The 21,804-nt window shown below is 40.7% G+C and overlaps 1 protein-coding gene across 1 annotated transcript in view; it reads right to left on the reverse strand.

Annotated features, from left to right (window-relative positions):
* apbb1ip (amyloid beta (A4) precursor protein-binding, family B, member 1 interacting protein) overlaps positions 1-21,804 on the reverse strand; it is a 122,032-nt gene that overhangs the window by 68,368 nt on the left and 31,860 nt on the right. The window contains exons 2-4 of the mRNA XM_060922552.1: positions 21,022-21,081; positions 6,880-6,967; positions 1,850-2,142 (exon numbers count right to left, since the gene is read on the reverse strand). Of these exons, the coding sequence (XP_060778535.1) occupies positions 1,850-2,142; positions 6,880-6,967; positions 21,022-21,081 (441 nt within the window). The remainder of the gene's footprint in view (positions 1-1,849; positions 2,143-6,879; positions 6,968-21,021; positions 21,082-21,804) is intronic.

The following is a 21,804-nucleotide window of genomic DNA, read 5'->3' on the forward strand; positions in this document are numbered from 1 at the left end:
GCATGAACAAAGGAGATTTCTGAGGACCTCAGAAAAAGCGTTGTTGATGCTCATCAGGCTGGAAAAGGTTACAAAACCATCTCTAAAGAGTTTGGACTCCACCAATCCACAGTCAGACAGACTGTGTACAAATGGAGGAAATTCAAGACCATTGTTACCCTCCCCAGGAGTGGTCGACCAACAAAGATCACTCCAAGAGCAAGGCGTGTAATAGTCGGCAAGGTCCCCAAGGACCCCAGGGTAACTTCTAAGCAACTGAAGGCTTCTCTCACATTGGCTAATGTTAATGTTCATGAGTCCACCATCAGGAGAACACTGAACAACAATGGTGTGCATGGCAGGGTTGCAAGGAGAAAGCCACTGCTCTCCAAAAAGAACATTGCTGCTCGTCTGCAGTTTGCTAAAGATCATGTGGACAAGCCAGAAGGCTATTGGAAAAAATTTTTGGATGGATGAGACCAAAATAGAACTTTTTGGTTTAAATGAGAAGCATTATGTTTGGAGAAAGGAAAACAATGCATTCCAGCATAAGAACCTTATCCCATCTGTGAAACATGGTGGTGGTAGTATCATGGTTTGGGCCTGTTTTGCTGCATCTGGGCCAGGACAGCTTACCATCATTGATGGAACAATGAATTCTGAATTATACCAGTGAATTCTAAAGGAAAATGTCAGGACATCTGTCCATGAACTGAATCTCAAGAGAAGGTGGGTCATGCAGCAAGACAACGACCCTAAGCACACAAGTCATTCTACCAAAGAATGGTTAAAGAAGAATAAAGTGAATGTTTTGGAATGGCCAAGTCAAAGTCCTGACCTTAATCCAATGGAAATGTTGTGGAAGGACCTGAAGCGAGCAGTTCATGTGAGGAAACCCACCAACATCCCAGAGTTGAAGCTGTTCTGTACGGAGGAATGGGCTAAAATTCCTCCAAGCCGGTGTACAGGACTGATCAACAGTTACCGCAAACGTTTAGTTGCAGTTATTGCTGCACAAGGGGTTCACACCAGATACTGAAAGCAAAGGTTCACATACTTTTGCCACTCACAGATATGTAATATTGGATCATTTTCCTCAATAAATAAATGACCAAGTATAATATTTTTGTCTCATTTGTTTAACTGGGTTCTCTTTATCTACTTTTAGGACTTGTGTGAAAATCTGATGATGTTTTAGGTCATATTTATGCAGAAATATAGAAAATTCTAAAGGGTTCACAAACTTTCAAGCACCGCTGTATCTATTTATCTGTCTGTCTGTCTGTCTGTCTGTCTTTTTTGCCTATCTATCTATCTATCTATCTATCTATCTATCTATCTATCTATCTATCTATCTATCTATCTATCTATCTATCTATCTATCTATCTATCTCTTATTGCCTTTCAATCAATCAGTCAATGTCAATCAATCAATCAATCAATCAATCAATCAATCAATCAATCAATCAGTCTGTCTGTCTGTCTGTCTGTCTGTCTGTCTGTCTGTCTGTCTGTCTTTTTGCCTGCCTGCATGTCTGTCTGTCTAGCTATTCTTTTCCCCATTTGATCACATTTTGTTCCCATGATGTCACACATGCTTACTTGAGATCACACTTTCAGGGCATGACATGCTGAAATCCACCTTCACACGTGCTCAGACTTTAATATAATAACACGTGAAGTGTGCGTGTGCTTTTCCCATTAATGTTAAAAAATATATTTTGGAGCCATGAGGATCAGTTGATTTGTTTTATTCATGTTCATGTCTCGCCCTGTGTGTTAAAGGTCACTGTGATAAACTGTGGCTTGTATGGAAGAGGTGCTATCTCGTGTCAGTGTGTGTATGTGTGTGTGTGAGACTCAAATTTACCTGAGAAGGTTTAGAGTTGGAAGGAGGAGGAGGAGGTGGTAATGAAGTGTTGCTGGTGGTAGAGGGCAGTCCAGAGGTGTTACTGGGCAAACGGGTCAGTTCAGTTTTAAACTGAGATTGTGGGGGTGCTGCAGGGGTAAAATGAGCTGTCGGAACATGTAAAGATGGGGGTGGCATGGAATGCTGCCCGCCCACCCTCTCAGACGCAAATTTTTCCTCCGTGGCATTCAGGTCAGCCACCAGATCAGCCATCAGAGCATCCAGATCATTATCCTCCAGTTCATTTAGAGACGCTGTGATGTTAAAGAGGGACTTTCATGAATAATGTAACAAACACATGTTAAAAAATATTCTAAACTTTTTATTAAAATTCTCTCCAAGGCTGGTCATGATAAATGACCTATAGCACTCATGATCCTTCCCTGTCTTTCAATGATGTCAATATTAGATCATTGTACTTCCTGTTTAAAAATATCTTGACTGTTACACAACATGAAACACCTCTGAGACATAATCTCCATTTGGGCCATTTTGTAAAGCTAAGCACATCATCGTTCATGATCATAAAGATGATTTTTAAATACTACAGTAGGTGTAATGAACCTCATCAAAATGGATTATTCACTCAGTCATTATGCCTTTCCAGGTGAAATCAGAGCACAAAGTACACAAAAAGATAAACATTACTCTGTGTTTCAGGGTTTGAATGAAATGACAGTTGAACAGCAAGCCTTACTGATATGGATATTGATTACTGAGCCAATATTTTTTCTTAACCAAGCCTACTAAGCTTTAAAATCTGCATTAAAAAATATTAAAGCAGGTCAATCAGTAGAGTGCAGACCTCCATCAAGCCACATCTTATCAACATTAAAATCAAATCACTTGAACTGAGGATAATACTAAAGCTGTCCACCAAATTTCAAATCCGTTCACTACTTTTTGAGTTACGTTGGGAACAAAAACAAGATCCTGGATCCACATACATATCCGGATTTGCATCAAAATCTAACCAATTGTTCCTTGGCCTATGGCTCACCTTTCTACCAAATTTCATCAAAAGCCGTTTACTACATTTTGAGTTATGTTGGGAACAGAAAACAAGATCCTGGATCCACATACATATCTGGATTTGCATCAAAATTTAAAAATTGTTCCTTGGCCCATGGCTCACCTTTCCACCGAATTTCACTCAAATCCGTTCACTACTTTTTGAGTTACATTGGGAACAGACAAACAAACAAACAAACAAACAAATGGAGGTGATAACCTCCTCCAATAAAGCTGGTGGAGGTAATAAATATTACCAGCTAAATGTGTGTAAAGGCAGAACATTTAAAATAAAGGGACTCTGATTGCAGTATAATCTCATCTCATCTCATTATCTCTAGCCGCTTTATCCTTCTACAGGGTCGCAGGCAAGCTGGAGCCTATCCCAGCTGACTACGGGCGAAAGGCGGGGTACACCCTGGACAAGTCACCAGGTCATCACAGGGCTGACACATAGACAACCATTCACATTCACACCTATGGTCAATTTAGAGTCACCAGTTAACCTAACCTGCATGTCTTTGGACTGTGGAGGAAACCGGAGCACCCGGAGGAAACCCACACGGACAATATGCAAACTCCGCACAGAAAGGCCCTCACCGGCCACGGGGCTCAAACCCGGACCTTCTTGCTGTGAGGCGACAGCCACTACACCACCTTGCCGCCGATACCAGAAATCCCACCTCATTAACCTTGGTTTGTGCGAAGTCACTACTGCATCTGTTCAGTAAAGCTTTGAATTCTTCTACAGTGCAGCATTGCATTAGGTTTAAACACTTCAGAGTGGCACAACAGAAAAATGAGCAGGAGATCATGAGGTCGAATCCTGATGGTGCTACTGTCATCTGTAGCTGGGAGCACAAGAAAGCACAACTGTTGTTCCTGTCTCATCTGTCAGTGTGACACTAGTGAAGTGTGTGTGAGCTCATGTATGCGGTAGTGGGCAGATAGCGCTTTCCTCTGACTGTGTTACTGTGATGGAGGAAGAGCAGGTTGAAGAAGAAGAAGAAGAAGAAGAAGAAACCTTTGTCACATGCACACTTCAAGCACAGTGAAATTCATCCTCTGCATTTAACCTATCTGAAGCAGTGAACACATGCGCGTGCATACACTCAGAGCAGTGGGCAGCCACACCAGAGCGCCCGGGGAGCAGTCAGGGGTTCGGTACCTTGCTCAAGGGTACCTCAGCCCAAGGCCACCCCATGTCAACCTAACTGCATGTCTTGGATTGTTGGGGAAACCGGAGCACCCGGAGGAAACCCACGCAGACACGGGGAGAACATGCAAACTCCACACAGAAAGGCCCTCGCCGGCCACGGGGCTCGAACCCGGAACCTTCTTGCTGTGAGGCGACCATGCTAACCACTACACCACCGTGCCATCACGGTTGAAGATGTAATGGGGAAAAATCACATGATGCTATAAAGTGGAGATTAATTCTTCATATTAATGTAGGTCACTAGGCATGTAATGATTCATCCAATTCACAATTTGATGCATTGTATTTTTGAAAAAAAAATTACATGAAGAAAATTTCATTGACAAAAAAAAGAGAGAAACATTCATTTTCTAAATAACCAACAATAATTATCAAGGCACATTTCTAAAGGTTGGAGTAAAATATAATAGCCTATTAACTAAAATATTCCTTTTTAATAAGAATGAAAAAGTTAAGAACAAACAGGCCTTTTCTTAATAAACATTTATGGACAATTTTCTTCTTTTTCCATGGGGATATTTACCATTTTCTTTCTATTCCATTTTCTTTTTATTTTCTTTCTAATTTTGCAATTTTGTTTTTCTTTCTATTTCCAATTTTCTTCTATCCTCCCCATAGAGAAGTCATGGCCTAATGTTTAGAGAAGCAGCTTTAGGACCAAAAGGTTGCTGGTTCAATTCCCTCAACCAGTAGGAATGCCCTTAACTGAGGCAGTTGTTCCCCAGGCTGCTCTGGGTATGTTTGTCAATCTGGATAAGAGTATCTACTAAATACAGTTAATGTACTATATTTACTGCAGTTTTTCTTCTCTTTTCTTTATCTTTCAGCAGTCTTGAAAAAAGCTCCTATTTATTGTTAAATCTATTTGTACAGTCAATCGCACAACACCTTGTTCCCATTTTAGATCTGTGTTTTTTGTGTTTTTACAGCATTAGAGCTGTGTTACTTCTGCCTACAGTGAAGTTGCGTGCATTCTCGTTATTGTCTGTTATTGCGCCTAAGAGACTATGCAGCCTGATAATAATCACAATTCATTTTTTATTTCATTGATTCAAATCATCCTAAATTTGTAGAGTGATTTATCATTGCACGAAAGATACAGCATTACATCCCTAATAAGTACTCAGTCGTTTGGTCTGTTCAGTACCCAAGCTTTAAAATGACCAAAGTATACATTTCTATCTTCTATGGGCAAGTAAGTACTTTAGAGCAAGTCAATACTTTTCTATCGACCTGCCAGTGATTATGACTATGATTATGACTGTGATTATGACTGTCTCGAGGGTCTGGTGATGCAAAAAAAAAAAAAGAAAGGGAATCAACGCCACACACAGCTCTTTAAAGTGAACAGAAAACACATTAAAACCTCTGTGAAACTAGTCTTTCTTTTCTTTACATTATTATTACAGGCATTTAGGAGACACTCTTATCCACAGCGACCTACAACACACCCAGAGCAGCAGGAGGGGGTTAGGGTCCTTGCTCAAGGGCACTTCAGCCATTCCTGCTGGTTAAGGGAATCAAACCAGCAACCTTCTAGTCACAAAGCTGCTTCTCTAACCTGTAGGTCATGGCTTGCTTGCACGTGCTTTCTCTCTCTCTCTCTTTATTTTTTCTTGCTCTTTCTTTCTTGCTTGCATGTTCTTTCTTTCTTTCTTTCTTTCTTTCTTTCTTTCTTTCTTTCTTTCTTTCTTTCTTTCTTTCTTTCTTTCTTTCTTTCTCTTTCTTGCTTGCTCTCTCAATTTCTTTCTTGCTTGCATGCTCTTTCTTTCTTTCTTTCTTTCTTTCTTTCTTTCTTTCTTTCTTTCTTTCTCTTTCTTGCTCTTTCTTGGTTGCTCTCTCAATTTCTTTCTTGCTTGCATGCTCTTTCTTTCTTTCTTTCTTTCTTTCTTTCTTGCTTGCATGCTCTTTCTTTCTTTCTTTCTTTCTTTCTTTCTTTCTTTCTTGCTCTTTCTTGCTTGCTCTCTCAATTTCTTTCTTGCTTGCATGCTCTTTCTTTCTTTCTTGCATGCTTTTTCTTTCTTCCTTTCTTGCTCTCTCTCTTGCTTGCATGCTTTCTTTCTTTCTTGCTCTCTTGCTTGCATGCTCTTTCTTTTTTCTTGCTCTTTCTTTCTTACTTGCTCTTTCTTTCTTGCTCTCTCTTTCTTGCTCTCTCTCGCTTTCTTTCTTGCATGTTCTTTCTTTCTTTCTTGCATGCTTTTTCTTTCTTTCTTTCTTTCTTTCTTTCTTGCTCTTTCTTTCTTGCTCTCTCTCTCGCTTTCTTTCTTGCTTGCATGCACTTTCTTTTTTCTTGCTCTTTCTTGCTTGCATGTTCTTTCTTTCTTTCTTTTTCTTTCTTTCTTTCTTTCTTTCTTTCTTTCTTGCTTTTTCTTTGTTTCTTGCTCTTTCTTTCTTTCTTTCTTTCTTTCTTTCTTTCTTTCTTTCTTTCTTTCTTTCTTTCTTGCATGCTCTTTCTTTCTTTCTTTCTTTCTTTCTTTCTTTCTTTCTTTCTTTCTTTCTTTCTTTCTTTCTTTCTTGCTTTCTTTCTGGCTTGCTGCTAATCTGATTTTAGCTGCCGTCTGCTCAGTAGCCCCACATTCCCCATGCTTCATTTCGCCTGCATTCTCTTATAATATACTGCAGTTTTACAGCTAATTAACGCCGTCTTTTCCAAGCAGAGTGATAAACCTGAGGAACAGAGACTCCCACAGTCACATAAATACAGTATGTGTAAGGGAAAGAACACAGTTGCTTTACTGTAGAGCCACGTGTTTTTTATTACCGTTGGGATCTGTGAAGCCAATGGAGAAGTTGATTTCCTGGCTGAACTCGGAGGCGGGTGGAGGCTCCGGAGCTTCAGCTGCTAGACTCTAAGGAAAAACACAAAATAAGGAACACGTTAGCAGAAACATCTCTCATATCATTATCTCTAGCCGCTTTATCCTGTTCTACAGGGTCGCAGGAGCCTATCCCAGCTGACTACGGGCGAAAGGCGGGGTACACCCTGGACAAGTCGCCAGGTCATCACAGGGCTGACACATAGACACAGACAACCATTCACACTCACATTCACACCTACGGTCAATTTAGAGCCACCAGTTAACCTAACCTGCATGTCTTTGGACTGTGGGGGAAACCGGAGCACCCGGAGGAAACCCACGCGGAGAACATGCAAACTCTGCACAGAAAGGCCCTCGCCGGCCACGAACCCAGACCTTCTTGCTGTGAGGCAACAGCGCTAACCACTACACCACCGTGCCGCCCCTGAAAATGTCTGTTACTGTGAATAGTTAAGTGAGCAGAAGATGAACTGATCACCAAAAGGCATAAAGGTAAAGATGACACATTTCTTTTCAGCGTTTTTTGCAAGATGTGTGTATTATTTTTGTTTTGTACAATTGGAGAGTGAAAAAAGAAAAGGAACACCAGGCAAAAGTTTGGGCACCCCAATACATTTGAGTTCTCAGGTAACTTTTACCAAGGTTCCAGACCTTAATTAGCTTATTGAGCTGTGGCTTGTTCAAAGTCTTCGTTAGGAAAAGTCAGATGATGCAGATTTCAAAGCTGTATAAATTCTCTGACTCCTCAAACTTGTCCCTAAAATCAACAGCCATGGGCTCCTCTAAGCAACTCCCTCGTATTCTGAATAATAAAATAATTGGTGCTCACAAAGCAGGAGAAGGCTACAAGAACGTAGCAAAGTGTTTTCAGGTAGCTGTTTCCTCAGATTGTAATGTTATTAAGAAATGGCAGTTCACAGAAACAGTGGAGATCAAGGTGAGGTCTGGAAGATGCAGAAAACTTTCTGAAAGAACTGCTCGTTGGATTGCTAGAAAGGCAAATAAAAACCCCTGTTTGACTGCAAAAGACCTTCAGAAAGATTTAGCAGACCCTGGAGTGGTGGTGCACTGTTCTACTATGCAGCGACACTGAACAAATATGACCTTCATGGGAGAGTCATCAGAAGAAAACCTTTCCTGTGTCCTAGCCACAAAATTCAGTTTCTGAAGTTTGCAAATGAACATCTAAATAAGCCTGATGCATTTTGGAAACAAGTCCTGTGGACTGATGAAATCAAAATAGAACTTTTTGGCCACAATGTGCAAAGGTATGTTTGGAGAAAAAAGGGGGCCAAATTCGAGGAAAAGAACACCTCTCCAACTCTGAAGCATGGGTGTGGATCGATCATGCTTTGGGGTTGTGTTGCAGCCAGTGGCACAGGGCACATTTCACTGGTCAAGGGAAGCATGGATTCGAATAAATACTGTACCAGCAAATTCTGGAAGCAAACATCACACCATCTGTAAAAAAGTTGAAGTTAAAAAGAGGATGGGTCCGACAATAAGACGATGATCCAAAACACACCTCAAAATCTACAATGGAATACCTCAAGAGGCACAAGCTGAAGGTTTTGCCCGGGCCCTCACAGTCCCCTGACCTAAACATCACTGAAAATCTGTGGATAGATCCCAAAAGAGCAGCGCATGCAAGACAGCCCAAGAAACTTGTCGAACTGGAAGCCTTTTGCAAGGACGAATGTGTAAAAATCCCCCAGGTAAGAACTGAAAGATTATTAGCTGGCTACAAAAAGTGTTTACAAGCTGTGATACTTGCCAAAGGGGGTGTTACTATGTACTGACCATGCAGGGTGCCCAAACTTTTGCTTCGGGCCTTTTAATTTTTTGTCATTTTGAAAATGTCTCATCTCATCTCATTATCTCTAGCCGCTTTATCCTTCTACAGGGTTGCAGGCAAGCTGGAGCCTATCCCAGCTGACTACGGGCGAAAGGCGGGGTACACCCTGGACAAGTCGCCAGGTCATCACAGGGCTGACACATAGACAACCATTCACACTCACATTCACACCTACGGTCAATTTAGAGTCACCAGTTAACCTAACCTGCATGTCTTTGGACTGTGGGGGAAACCGGAGCACCCGGAGGAAACCCACGCGGACACGGGGAGAACATGCAAACTCCACACAGAAAGGCCCTCGCCGGCCCCAGGGCTCGAACCCAGGACCTTCTTGCTGTGAGGCGACAGCGCTAACCACTACACCACTGTGCCGCCCATTTTGAAAATGTAAAAGATGAAAATAAAAAATTGTTTTTGCTTAAAATATAAAGGGAATGAGTCGTCTTTAACTTTATGCCTTTTGGAGATCATTTCATCTTCAACTTGCTTAACTGTTCACAGTAACAGCAATTTTGACCAGGGGTGTCCAAACTTTTGCATACCACTGTAGCACCAGTATCCCACCATTAACATTTGACTCCTACCGGCTCCAGAATGACTTTGTCTAAACTGGACGTGATTTGTGATTTTTTTTTCTGATAAATGGTCATGATTTGATGATTTTTGTAATTGGTGTTCATTTAAATTCTATTTTCAAGTGTACTAATAGTGCTTTCAGTGCATTCTTTAGACAAAACAAAACAATAAATATGCTTAGATAAAAGTGTCCTGCACGTCCCTAAAAAGCTTGTAATGCTGCTATTTGATGGTAGTAGAGCATAAACCAGGTGAGTGGGCGTGGCTAGAGTATGATTTCCAATGAATCATGTCATAAAATTATATATAATTATATTACATGATCAGAGGCGGACAGTAACGAAGTACGTTTACTTGAGTACTGTACTTAAGTACACTTTTTGAGTATCTGTACTTTACTTGAGTATTTTTTTTGTTAACTTATGACTTTAACTTCACTACATTTGAAAGGCAAATATCGTACTTTTCACTCCACTACATTTCTATCAAGCTCCTCATTACTATGAAGCAGCTTTGAAAGTGGATGTTTTTTTCTTTTCTTTTCTAAAACATGATTGTTTTTTTCACAGGTGACACTGAGACAGCCGATCAGTAATCACTAGGGTCACGTCACGTCCATAGACTGGATAAAATCAAGATCAGTGATTTCTCAACAGCATTATTTAACACAATCAGTTGACGGCAGAATGGAAGGAGGCGGTTCTTCTGTGGAATGAACGCACCCATTGCCCATGAACCCATGTTTCAGTTTTCTGAAAGGATTAAATATTCGCTTTGTTTGCCGAAAACGAACCACATCACAGCCTACAAAAACTCGCCATCCAACCTGTGGAAGCATATTGAGGTATATAAACATTTTATTCCAAGAGAAAACTTGCAACAAAGTTGTCTGTGCTTTTAGAGCGAGCGATAACATTGCAAACATAGCTATGCAGTCTGGTTAGTCAAATGACTTTCTATGGATTTGCCCGCCAAGTTGCCGTAGCCTTGTCCACGGCGAACGTTAACACATAGCTAGTTAACTTGGACACTGTTAGTTAGCATGTAAAAATGGAGTTACGCTAACATGAATAACGTTAACTTATCTGAAGTCTTTTCAGAAATATGTTTTATCATAATCTTGCCAAATAAACAGAATGTAGAAATCTTTCTTTTCCAGTAGCGTTAGCTACCCAATATGATTTCGAGTTTGAAAAGAGTTTGCTAGCATGTCAGGTGGAGCTTCACTGACTAGCTAGCTTAACGTTAAACCACCATGACAGCACAGCATGCGTTCATTTTGTGAATTCACATTTCTGTCTTTGGTAACGGCGTTAGGTTTTGAAGCGTTGCGGCAGTAATACAATGACACATTGACAGAAAATGTACTTTTAATACTTAAGTGTTTTTAAAAGCAAGTACTTCAGTACTTTAACTGAAGTACAAATTTGACTGGACAACTTTCACTTGTCTCAGAGTAACATTTGACCAGTGGGATCTGTACTTCGACTTAAGTAATGAAGTTGGGTACTTTGTTCACCTCTGTTCATGATGAAATACACTACAACATACAGCATTTTAAACATGAGACATAAATAAACAAATATTATCACTGTCTTAAAGACATGTAGATAAAGGCTTTGTTTCTAAGACAAATGCATTTCATAATGAAGACAATGACCATGTACGCATTTATTTCTCAAACAAAATGTTAACATTAAATGCGTTGTAATTTTAAATCACCCCCCAATTTCTTTTCATTAAGATCTCCAGAGAAGCAATGAGAATCTCATCTCATCTCATTATCTCTAGCGGCTTTATCCTGTTCTGCAGGCAAGCTGGAGCCTATCCCAGCTGACTACGGGCGAAAGGGCATCACAGGGCTGACACATAGACACAGACAACCATTCACACTCACATTCACACCTACGGTCAATTTAGAGTCACCAGTTAACCTAACCTGCATGTCTTTGGACTGTGGGGGAAACCGGAGCACCCGGAGGAAACCCACGCGGACACGGGGAGAACATGCAAACTCCACACAGAAAGGCCCTCGCCGGCCACGGGGATCGAACCCGGACCTTCTTGCTGTGAGGTAACAGCGCTAACCACTACACCACTGTGCCGCCCAGCAATAAGGATCTCGGTTTAGTTTTGAGGTAATTCTTTTCACGTTCACTGCATATTTTCTTTTCTTATTTCATAGTGTGCTCGTCTATTCATCGTGAAAATGAAGAGAGTAGCGATACACTGTACAGAACAGACTTTCACCACACTTTAAATGTTTATTAAGGAATAAAACAGTTAGGGACATGCTATCATGGGGAAATAATCAATGTTGAAGTGATGTGATGAAGTGGAGTCTGTTGATTATTTTCCCATAACAATAGATTCACATAATGACATGACATATTTTATTCCTTTTACTTATACCACAGCAATCTGCAATCATACTTTTTATCCATTTATAGGTGCATTTGGCGGTGGTGTAGCGGTTAGCGCTGTCGCCTCACAGCAAGAAGGTCCTGGGTTCGAGCCCCAGGGCTGGCGAGGGCCTTTCTGTGTGGAGTTTGCATGTTCTCCCCGTGTCCGCGTGGGTTTCCTCCGGGTGCTCCGGTTTCCCCCACAGTCCAAAGACATGCAGGTTAGGTTAACTAGTGACTCTAAATTGACTGTAGGTGTGAATGTGAGTGTGAATGGTTGTCTGTATCTATGTGTCAGCCCTGTGATGACCTGGCGACTTGTCCAGGGTGTACCCCGCCTTTCGCCTGTAGTCAGCTGGGATAGGCTCCAGCTTGCCTGCGACCCTGTAGAAGGATAAAGCGGCTACAGATAATGAGATGAGATGAGATGAGGTGCATTCGGTAAGCTACAATCATTAAGCTACAGTTCACTGCACATATCTTGTATTCGCACCTATTGTTTGCGCGCCGATTATTTGTCTTTTGTCTCTAATGCCTATTGTGTTGCACCAGAGAAGTTGCCTGATAGTGTTTCGTTACAGACTATAACCCTTTCACTGGTATAATACAGAAGGGAACCGTCAGGGCCTTCTAGACCTTCAGAGAAGCCCAAACATATCAGCATCTCAAATATTATATTTAATTTCTTTCATTCTTTCATAATTTCATGATAATTATTCTCTTTTAATTCTAATTCGGCCTCATTTTCTATCAAATGTGCTTCAGAAATGAAAGGGTTACTGTCCTGAAAACTTTAAAATCGAGTTATCCAATGAGATTGTTTTGTTTGTTGTGTCTAGGCTGAGAAGAGTTTAGAGCTGCTCACTCATTGGTTAGGACTTCATTGCCGGGACAGAAGGCCATGACAGTGTGTTTATGTAGGAAGCGACAGAAAAATTAATCAATCAGATTTTGAGTTATAATGAGACGGAGGGACCAAAAATGTATCACCCTCGACCTTCTCGAAGGCCAACGTGAACTTAACCGGGAGTCGGCACAGTCAGCGCAGCAGTGAAATCACCTTCCAGCCGGTGTAGCGTTCATCAGTAGTGTTAGCTAATGCTAATAAAGCGGTCAAGCCAGTGCTATCTATCGAGAGCAAATAGCACAGGCTAATGACCGAGAAACTAAGATTTCTGTCTCCAGACTCTTCTTCCACACTGCACGCTCGCGATAGTATTTTTAACTCAGACTTAAGTATTCATTTCCCTGTATAATTTACTGAATTACTTTTAAAATCAACATCAACAGCTACACACAACGGAGCAACCTGGCAGCTTGACGCTAATCCCTTGCAAAATCCTTTACCCTGTTGCTGTTTTGGTGTCTGAAGTCCCAGCTCTAATAGTAACAGTTCACCACTGGTATAATGATAATGAACCTGCACTGAATTAAATTGAATTGAATTGAAGTAATGATGAGGAACGTCGACATCACTTGCATTATAGCACCTACATACACCACTGTCCTTTTTTATTCCTAAAACCACAGCTTGTCATGTTATTGAGAAACCCCAAAGCCGTCCATCCTAAAGACTTTCCCATGTTGGAAAACCGAATGTTGCTGCTTTATCTGTGATGGTTACAAAGCGCCGACACTGGAGACTCCTTCCATAAAGGAGGAATATCATCTCCTTAAGGAAAACTTCACCTTTTCAACAATTCTTTGCTAAAAAATTCTGTTAATTATTATATTGGATGATGTGGAACATCACACAAGTCCTTCGAGCCATTGCTATAGAAACCATCACGTACAGTATTAATTAAGAACAAACACATTAATGTGAAATAGGGCAGACTCCGCTCGTCCATTTCAGTTTAAAAACAAAGCAATACAAATTATAAAATTAGGATATAGCAGAGTTCTGACAATGACATGATTAGTTCAGCGTATGACATAGCAATCCGGTCAGAAACACATCTGCGTTTGGATTTACGCCTTCATTGGTTTTAATGCTGTGGAAATAAAACCACTTAGGACTCGTTCTCTTCTACTAAGGTCCCCATATCGGATGCTTTGTACCGAATCCCTATGTTGAGTTTTAAAAACAATCTAAAAAATGCCAACCAGGGACGCCAGCATCCCTGTGGCTTCCGGTGTTTAATCTCACATTCTCTGGATCTTCTGCTCATTCTTCACTCTGTATGGTGCCTCATGAACTCTGTAACCTGTAGATCAGTTCACAAATCTGTCCAATTCACTAATGTTTCAATCTCTGGGTTGGACATTTGTACAAAATCCTCAGCAAACTGTTACGCAACGGACCACAGAGAACTCAGGGACTGAGTGTGTGTGTGTGTGTGTGTGTGTGTGTGTGTATATATATATATATATATATATATATATATATACACATACAATGGTGCTTGAAAGTTTGTGAACCCTTTAGAATTTTCTATATTTCTGCATAAATATGACCTAAAACATCATCAGATTTTCACACAAGTCCTAAAAGTAGATAAAGAGAACCCAGTTAAACAAATGAGACAAAAATATTATACTTGGTCATTTATTTATTGAGGAAAATGATCCAATATTACATATCTGTGAGTGGCAAAAGTATGTGAACCTCTAGGATTAGCAGTTAATTTGAAGGTGAAATTAGAGTCAGGTGTTTTCAATCAATGGGATGACAATCAGGTGTGAGTGGGCACCCTGTTTTATTTAAAGAACAGGGATCTATCAAAATCTGATCTTCACAACACGTTTGTGGAAGTGTATCATGGCACGAACAAAGGAGATTTCTGAGCACCTCAGAAAAAGCGTTGTTGATGCTCATCAGGCTGGAAAAGGTTACAAAACCATCTCTAAAGAGTTTGGACTCCACCAATCCACAGTCAGACAGATTGTGTACAAATGGAGGAAATTCAAGACCATTGTCACCCTCCCCAGGAGTGGTCGACCAACAAAGATCACTCCAAGAGCAAGGCATGTAATAGTCAGCGAGGTCACAAAGGACCCCAGGGTAACTTGTAAGCAACTGAAGGCCTCTCTCACATTGGCTAATGTTAATGTTCATGAGTCCACCATCAGGAGAACACTGAACAACAATGGTGTGCATGGCAGGGTTGCAAGGAGAAAGCTACTGCTCTCCAAAAAGAACATTGCTGCTCATCTGCAGTTTGCTAAAGATCATGTGGACAAGCCAGAAGGCTATTGGAAAAAAAATTTTGGACGGATGAGACCAAAATAGAATATTTTATTTAAATGAGGAGCGTTATGTTTGGAGAAAGGGAAACACTGCATTCCAGCACAAGAACCTTATCCCATCTGTGAAACATGGTGGTGGTAGTATCATGGTTTGGGCCTGTTTTGCTGCATCTGGGCCAGGACGGCTTGCCATCATTGATGGAACAATGAATTCTGAATTCAGTTCAGGACTTCTGTCCATGAACTGAATCTCAAGAGAAGGTGGGTCATGCAGCAAGACAACAACCCTAAGCACATAAGTCGTTCTACCAAAGAATGGTTAAAGAAGAATAAAGTTAATGTTTTGGAATGGCCAAGTCAAAGTCCTGACCTTAATCCAATGGAAATGTTGTGGAAGGACCTGAAGCGAGCAGTTCATGTGAGGAAACCCACCAACATCCCAGAGTTGAAGCTGTTCTGTACGGAGGAATGGGCTAAAATTCCTCCAAGCCGGTGTGCAGGACTGATCAACAGTTACCGGAAATGTTTAGTTGCAGTTATTGCTGCACAAGGGGGTCACACCAGATACTGAAAGCAAAGGTTCACATACTTTTGCCACTCACATATGTAATATTGGATCATTTTCCTCAATAAATAAATGACCAAGTATAATATTTTTGTCTCATTTGTTTAACTGAGTTCTCTTTATCTACTTTTAGGACTTGTGTGAAAATCTGATGATGTTTTAGGTCATATTTATGCAGAAATATAGAAAATTCTAAAGGGTTCACAAACTTTCAAGCACCACTGTGTGTGTGTGTGTGTGTGTGTGTGTGTGTGTGTGTGTAAAAAATCACAACTGTGTGAGTGAGCCTGGGAAAGCCCTTTTAAGTATAAATACACTCCCTGGCCACTTTATTAGGAACTTGTTCTTCATTCTAAGATCCCTGTTCTTGGCTGCAGGAGTAGAACCCAATGTGTTCTGTTCTGCTGTTGCATGCTGAGATGCTTTTCTGCTCATCATGGTTGTAAAGAGTGATTATATGAGCTACTATATCCTTCCTGGCAAAAAAAGCTCGAACCAATCTTTCCATTTTCCTCTGACCCTCTCTTATAAACAAGGCATTTGTTTTTCTACCCACAGAACTGTTGCTCACTCACTTGATGGTTTTTGTTTTTCGCACCATTCTGTGTAAACTCTAGGGACTATTGTGTGTGAAAACCCCAGGAGATCAGCAGTTTCTGAAATACTCAAACCAGTCCACCTGACTCAAACCAGCACCCATACCACAGTGAAAGAAAGTCATACTTTGAGATTGCAATTTTTCCATTCTGTTTGAAGTGAACATACTACTACTACTAATATAGCTTTAGGAGCGCCACACTATGTCTCAGCACTCTTACAAACTTAGAAATAAAAGAAACTCAAATCGGCACTATTTTACAAACAAAAATGTTTTGAGCAGAGATTTAAAGTTGTTTAAACTCTTCGCAGTGCAGATGTTAATTGGAACTGAATTCCAAAGTCTTGGGGCACAAACCATAAATGCTCTGTCTCCATAGCTCTTTGAGTTTGATGATGGTACCCCTTATAAAAAAGAAGTTTCTTCAAGTGTGCTTCTAGTATACTTCTTTTAAACTAAAAATAAGAGTGTATGCTTTCAGTTTAGTTTTTATTTACTTATCAGAGATATACTTAATGAAGTTATACATAAGTTTACTTGGCTTATACAGAAAAATATAGAGAAAAGTCTAAGTATATTAAGCTTATACTTAAACTTTTGATCAAGATATACTTAACAAAAGTGTAATAAAGTATTAAAATATTTGTGCCTTATGTTTAAGTGTGGCGGCACGGTGGTGTAGTGGTTAGCGCTGTCGCCTCACAGCAAGAAGGTCCGGGTTCGAGCCCCGTGGCCGGTGAGGGCCTTTCTGTGCGGAGGTTGCATGTTCTCCCCGTGTCCGCGTGGGTTTCCTCTGGGTGCTCTGGTTTCCCCCACAGTCCAAAGACATGCAGGTTAGGTTAACTGGTGACTCTAAATTGACCGTAGGTGTGAATGTGAGTGTGAATGGTTGTCTGTGTCTATGTGTCAGCCCTGTGATGACCTGGCGACTTGTCCAGGGTGTACCCCGCCTTTCACCCGTAGTCAGCTGGGATAGGCTCCAGCTTGCCTGCGACCCTGTAGAAGGATAAAGCGGCTAGAGATAATTAGATGAGATGTTTAAGTGTGGTGGCACGGTGGTGTAGTGGTTAACGCTGTCGCCTCACAGCAAGAAGGTCCGGGTTTGAGCCACGTGGCCGGCGAGGGCCTTTCTGTGTGGAGTTTGCATGTTCTCCCCGTGTCCGTGTGGGTTTCCTCCGGGTGCTCCGGTTTCCCCCACAGTCCAAAGACATGCAGGTTAGGTTAACTGGTGACTCTAAATTGAGCGTAGGTGTGAATGTGAGTGTGAATGGTTGTCTGTGTCTATGTGTCAGCCCTGTGATGACCTGGCGACTTGTCCAGGGTGTACCCCGCCTTTCGCCCGTAGTCAGCTGGGATAGGCTCCAGCTTGCCTGTGACCCTGTAGAACAGGATAAAGCGGCTACAGATAATGAGATGAGATGTTTAAGTGTACTTGCCCTATAGTTGTGCTTCAGCATTGTTGACTCTTAGGTACGTCTGTGGTTCCATATAAGGTTTTTTTTTAAATTTCTCCTGAGTGGGATAATTATTTATTTATTAATTAATCTCATCTCATTATCTCTAGTCGCTTTATCCTGTTCTACAGGGTCGCAGGTGAGCTGGAGCCTATCCCAGCTGACTACGGGCGAAAGGCGGGGTACACTCTGGACAAATCGCCAGGTCATTGCAGGGCTGACACATAGACACAGACAACCATTCACACTCACATTCACACCTACGGTCAATTTAGAGTCACCAGTTAACCTAACCTGCATGTCTTTGGACTGTGGGGGAAACCGGAGCACCCGGAGGAAACCCACGCGGACACGGGGAGAACATGCAAACTCCACACAGAAAGGCCCTCGCCGGCCACGGGGCTCGAACCCGGACCTTCTTGCTGTGAGGCGACAGCGCTAACCACTACACCACCATGCCGCCCTTATTAATTAATTAATTAATTTATTTTTCTTTATAGTTTGGATGTCAATTTCAGTCGTCATTGCCATGTTTTTATACATTGGCATTTAATACGATGTTGCTTTAAATTGTGATTTTTAAAGAACATGAATATGTTCTTAATCCTGAGTATCTGTTGTTCTTTTGTGAATTCTTACCTTTATTACTTCATTGTAACTTAAGGTACAAAACACTGAAGTTGTCTACTGATAGTGTGCATGAGGTAAGGGTTAGGGCTAGAAAACTAATAGTATACCTAGAAGGGTGACTGCAGTATACTTCAACACTAAAAAGTGGACTAGATGTATGTAACCAGGAAATAATAGTATCTTTCCAATATGCTATAAAGTATACTTTTATAAACTAAAAAGTGGACTAGACGTGTGTAACGAGTAAACCAATAGCATATTCCCAGTATACTACAAAGTATACTTTAGTAAACTAAAAAGTGGACTAGAAGTATAAAACAAGTAAACTCATAGTATATTTCCAATACACTATGAAGTATGCTAAAGAGTGGACTACAAGTACAGAACTAGTAAACTATTAGTACATAAGTTTACTTGTGGTTTACTTGCAGTACAAAATAAAAAATACTAGTTGTATACTCAGAGTTTACTTCTCTTAGACTTAAAGTATACTTTTTATAAACTAAAAGTGGGCCGATTTAGTCCCAAGAAGTATTAGATTAGTTTACTTACAAGTATACTGTAAGTACATTGATATCAGTATACTTGATACACAAAAGTATACTTAAGGAAATATACTTTAACTTTACTTAAGTATACTTCATAAAATGAACTTGAAGTATACTTCTTTTTGATAAGGGACTGTGAGCAGACTTTGGTTCTATGATCTTAAGTTACGTTGAGGCATGCTGCTTGTCAAGAGTTCTTTAAAGTATTCTGCTGCTTGATCGTTGAGACGTTTATATGTTAGGAGAAGGACCTTGAAATCAGTTCTCACTTGGATGGGTAACCAGTGTAAATGTTTTAAGATGGGAGAAAATCCAGGTGTGGCAGCACGGTGGTGTAGTGGTTAGCGCTGTCGCCTCACAGCAAGAAGGTCCGGGTTTGAGCCCCGTGGCCGGCGAGGGCCTTTCTGTGCGGAGTTTGCATGTTCTCCCCGTGTCCGCGTGGGTTTCCTCCGGGTGCTCCGGTTTCCCCCACAGTCCAAAGACATGCAGGTTAGGTTAACTGGTGACTCTAAATTGACCGTAGGTGTGAATGTGAATGTGAGTGTGAATGGTTGTCTGTGTCTATGTGTCAGCCCTGTGATGACCTGGCGACTTGTCCAGGGTGTACCCCGCCTTTCGCCCGTAGTCAGCTGGGATAGGCTCCAGCTTGCCTGCGACCCTGTAGAACAGGATAAAGCGGCTAGAGATGATGAGATGAGAAAATCCAGGTGATCGTTCTTTTTAGCTCTAACCACCAATCTTATGGCAGATTTTTGCACACCCTGGAGTTTGTCGAATTTCAGACTATGCTAGTCCAAATAGTACAGTAGGCTGTTGCACAAATCGAGTTTTGATGTGATGAAAGCATGTACAGGCCTTTCACAGTCATCCTGATCAAGGTACTTCCTAATCCTGCCTAAATTTCTCAGTGCAATCAATGGTAACCCGATTTACATGTGTTCTTGATGTGTTCAATCGTTTGGAAATAAGGATCTACAGTGACTCCAAGATCACAAACAACCAGTTTAGTCAATGGATATGCCATCCATGTTGAGACTGATCTTGTCATGTTTCTTGTACCTGGACATAAGATGAAGAACCTGTGTGTGTTTTTTTTTTTAAGGGTTATACATGAGACCATTTGCAGTACACCAGATGATGAGATCCTTCATGCACAACTCAATTGTTGAAGGTGTTGTAGGATGATCATGCTTGGTGTCGATGGAAATGTATAGCTGAGTATCATCTGCGTACATCATGCATCTAAGACTGTGAGCAGTGATTGCTTCTTCCAAAAGAGTGAAAAGAGAAGAGAAGAGAAGGGGGCCTAGCACAGAGCCCTGAGGAACACCATAAAGCAATGTTCTGTCAGATGATATAATATCACCAGTTTTCACTGGGTATGGGTAAAAAGATAAGATACCTTTAAGTGAAGCTCTTGATTTGTATCTGTATGATTCGATGCATTGTGCTGCTGTCAAATGATTGGCTGATTAGAAAACTGCATCAAACAGCAGGTGGGTCTATGGGTATTCCTAATAAAGTGGCCACTTTGCAATGAACAAGCCTTTTCTGGAAGTGTGTTTACTTATACCATGCTAGCCAACTCTCTCTGAACTGTGTGAGTACATTTCAGGAAAACTGGCCCGTCAATGGACACTATTTTTTCGAACACCACTGACATGAGATTTATAAATATGAATGTGAAATAAAGGTAAAAGACATTTTAAATACAGGTGACGTGTCCTCAACAAGAACAGTTAAAATGTTGATTTAACTACGCAAATTGAATCAAATGAATGTTGATTGTCAATAATTTTTATTGGAAACGTCTCAATAACTCAATAGGTTAACAACTATTTTTGAAATATTATCAATTTATTTGTATTTTTTAAAATTCTCTTGGGTCATTTTTTTCCATCATTGCTTCTCTTGACCCAAATACGCCTGTGTTTCTGTTTTCTACATCGTTTTGATCACTGAATTCCATCTAATCACAGTGATTTCTGGGTAAGCGCTCCTCCAGATACCACATCCCCATCTAACAACTTTCAATTCTGATGATAAAGTCTTGAAGCAGATGGCAATGGGAACTCGTCCAACAGGACATGGAGATGATAATTTGAAGATAAAGATGCATGAAAAGCACAATTCCATGTGTGTATTAGCTCACTTTCTGTTGAAAGTGGAATAACGACTTGTTTAATGCGAAAAACACAACAGTGCTCTGCGAACTTGAGGTCTTTATGAAGTCAAGAATAAAAAAAGGATAAAAAAAAGTGTCTTACCTGCGTGAGGAGATCCATCTCCTGCAGCATGTCCGTGAACATGGCATCGATGTCTTCCATCTAGGAGAGAAAAGAAACCATAAAGTGTGATGTTTTATCCAGTAACACCATCTGCAGCAAACATCATCACTTCAAACTGAAGTCGAGAGAGTCCGAGAGAGATTATGACCATGAGCATGAAAGAACGAGCAAAGAAACAAAAACAAGAAATAAATAAAATTTTACAAAGTGACATCATATGAATAAAATGCCTATAAATACTGATTTAAGTAAATAAACAAAACAAAAAAACCCCAACAAACTTACAAACCCAATTGGGAAATCAGGTTTGTATAATTTAATGGTAAACATGCTTCAGTTACATTCAGTTTTTCTCTGAATACATTTATTTCAATGAGACCGTCAATGATGGAGTAGCTCACTCCGGCCCTGTCTAGTCCAGAAGGAACAATCTAAAGTGGGACGCCTTATGGGCGCAATAAATGTTGCAAGCTATATATTGAAGCTATATCTACTCTAGGAATACCGACCTATTTGCCAGAAAGAATCCAAAATGGTGAGGAATTGACCTTTGTGCTGAACTGCTCATTAAGGCTTAATTAGTCCATAACTTCATTAATAATTGTAATAAAGCAAATCTGGGTAGAAGTTCTATGCACCCTAGGTCCCCCTACCTTCATGCCAGAAAGAATCAAAATCGGTGAAGAATTGAGGGAGAAGAAGCGATTTGTGTGGAAACTGCTCGTTAGGGATTGATTAATTACTCCATATCTTCATTATTAA

The sequence above is a fragment of the Neoarius graeffei genome, chromosome 5 (assembly GCF_027579695.1).
Source record: "Neoarius graeffei isolate fNeoGra1 chromosome 5, fNeoGra1.pri, whole genome shotgun sequence".
Lineage (NCBI taxonomy): Eukaryota > Metazoa > Chordata > Actinopteri > Siluriformes > Ariidae > Neoarius > Neoarius graeffei.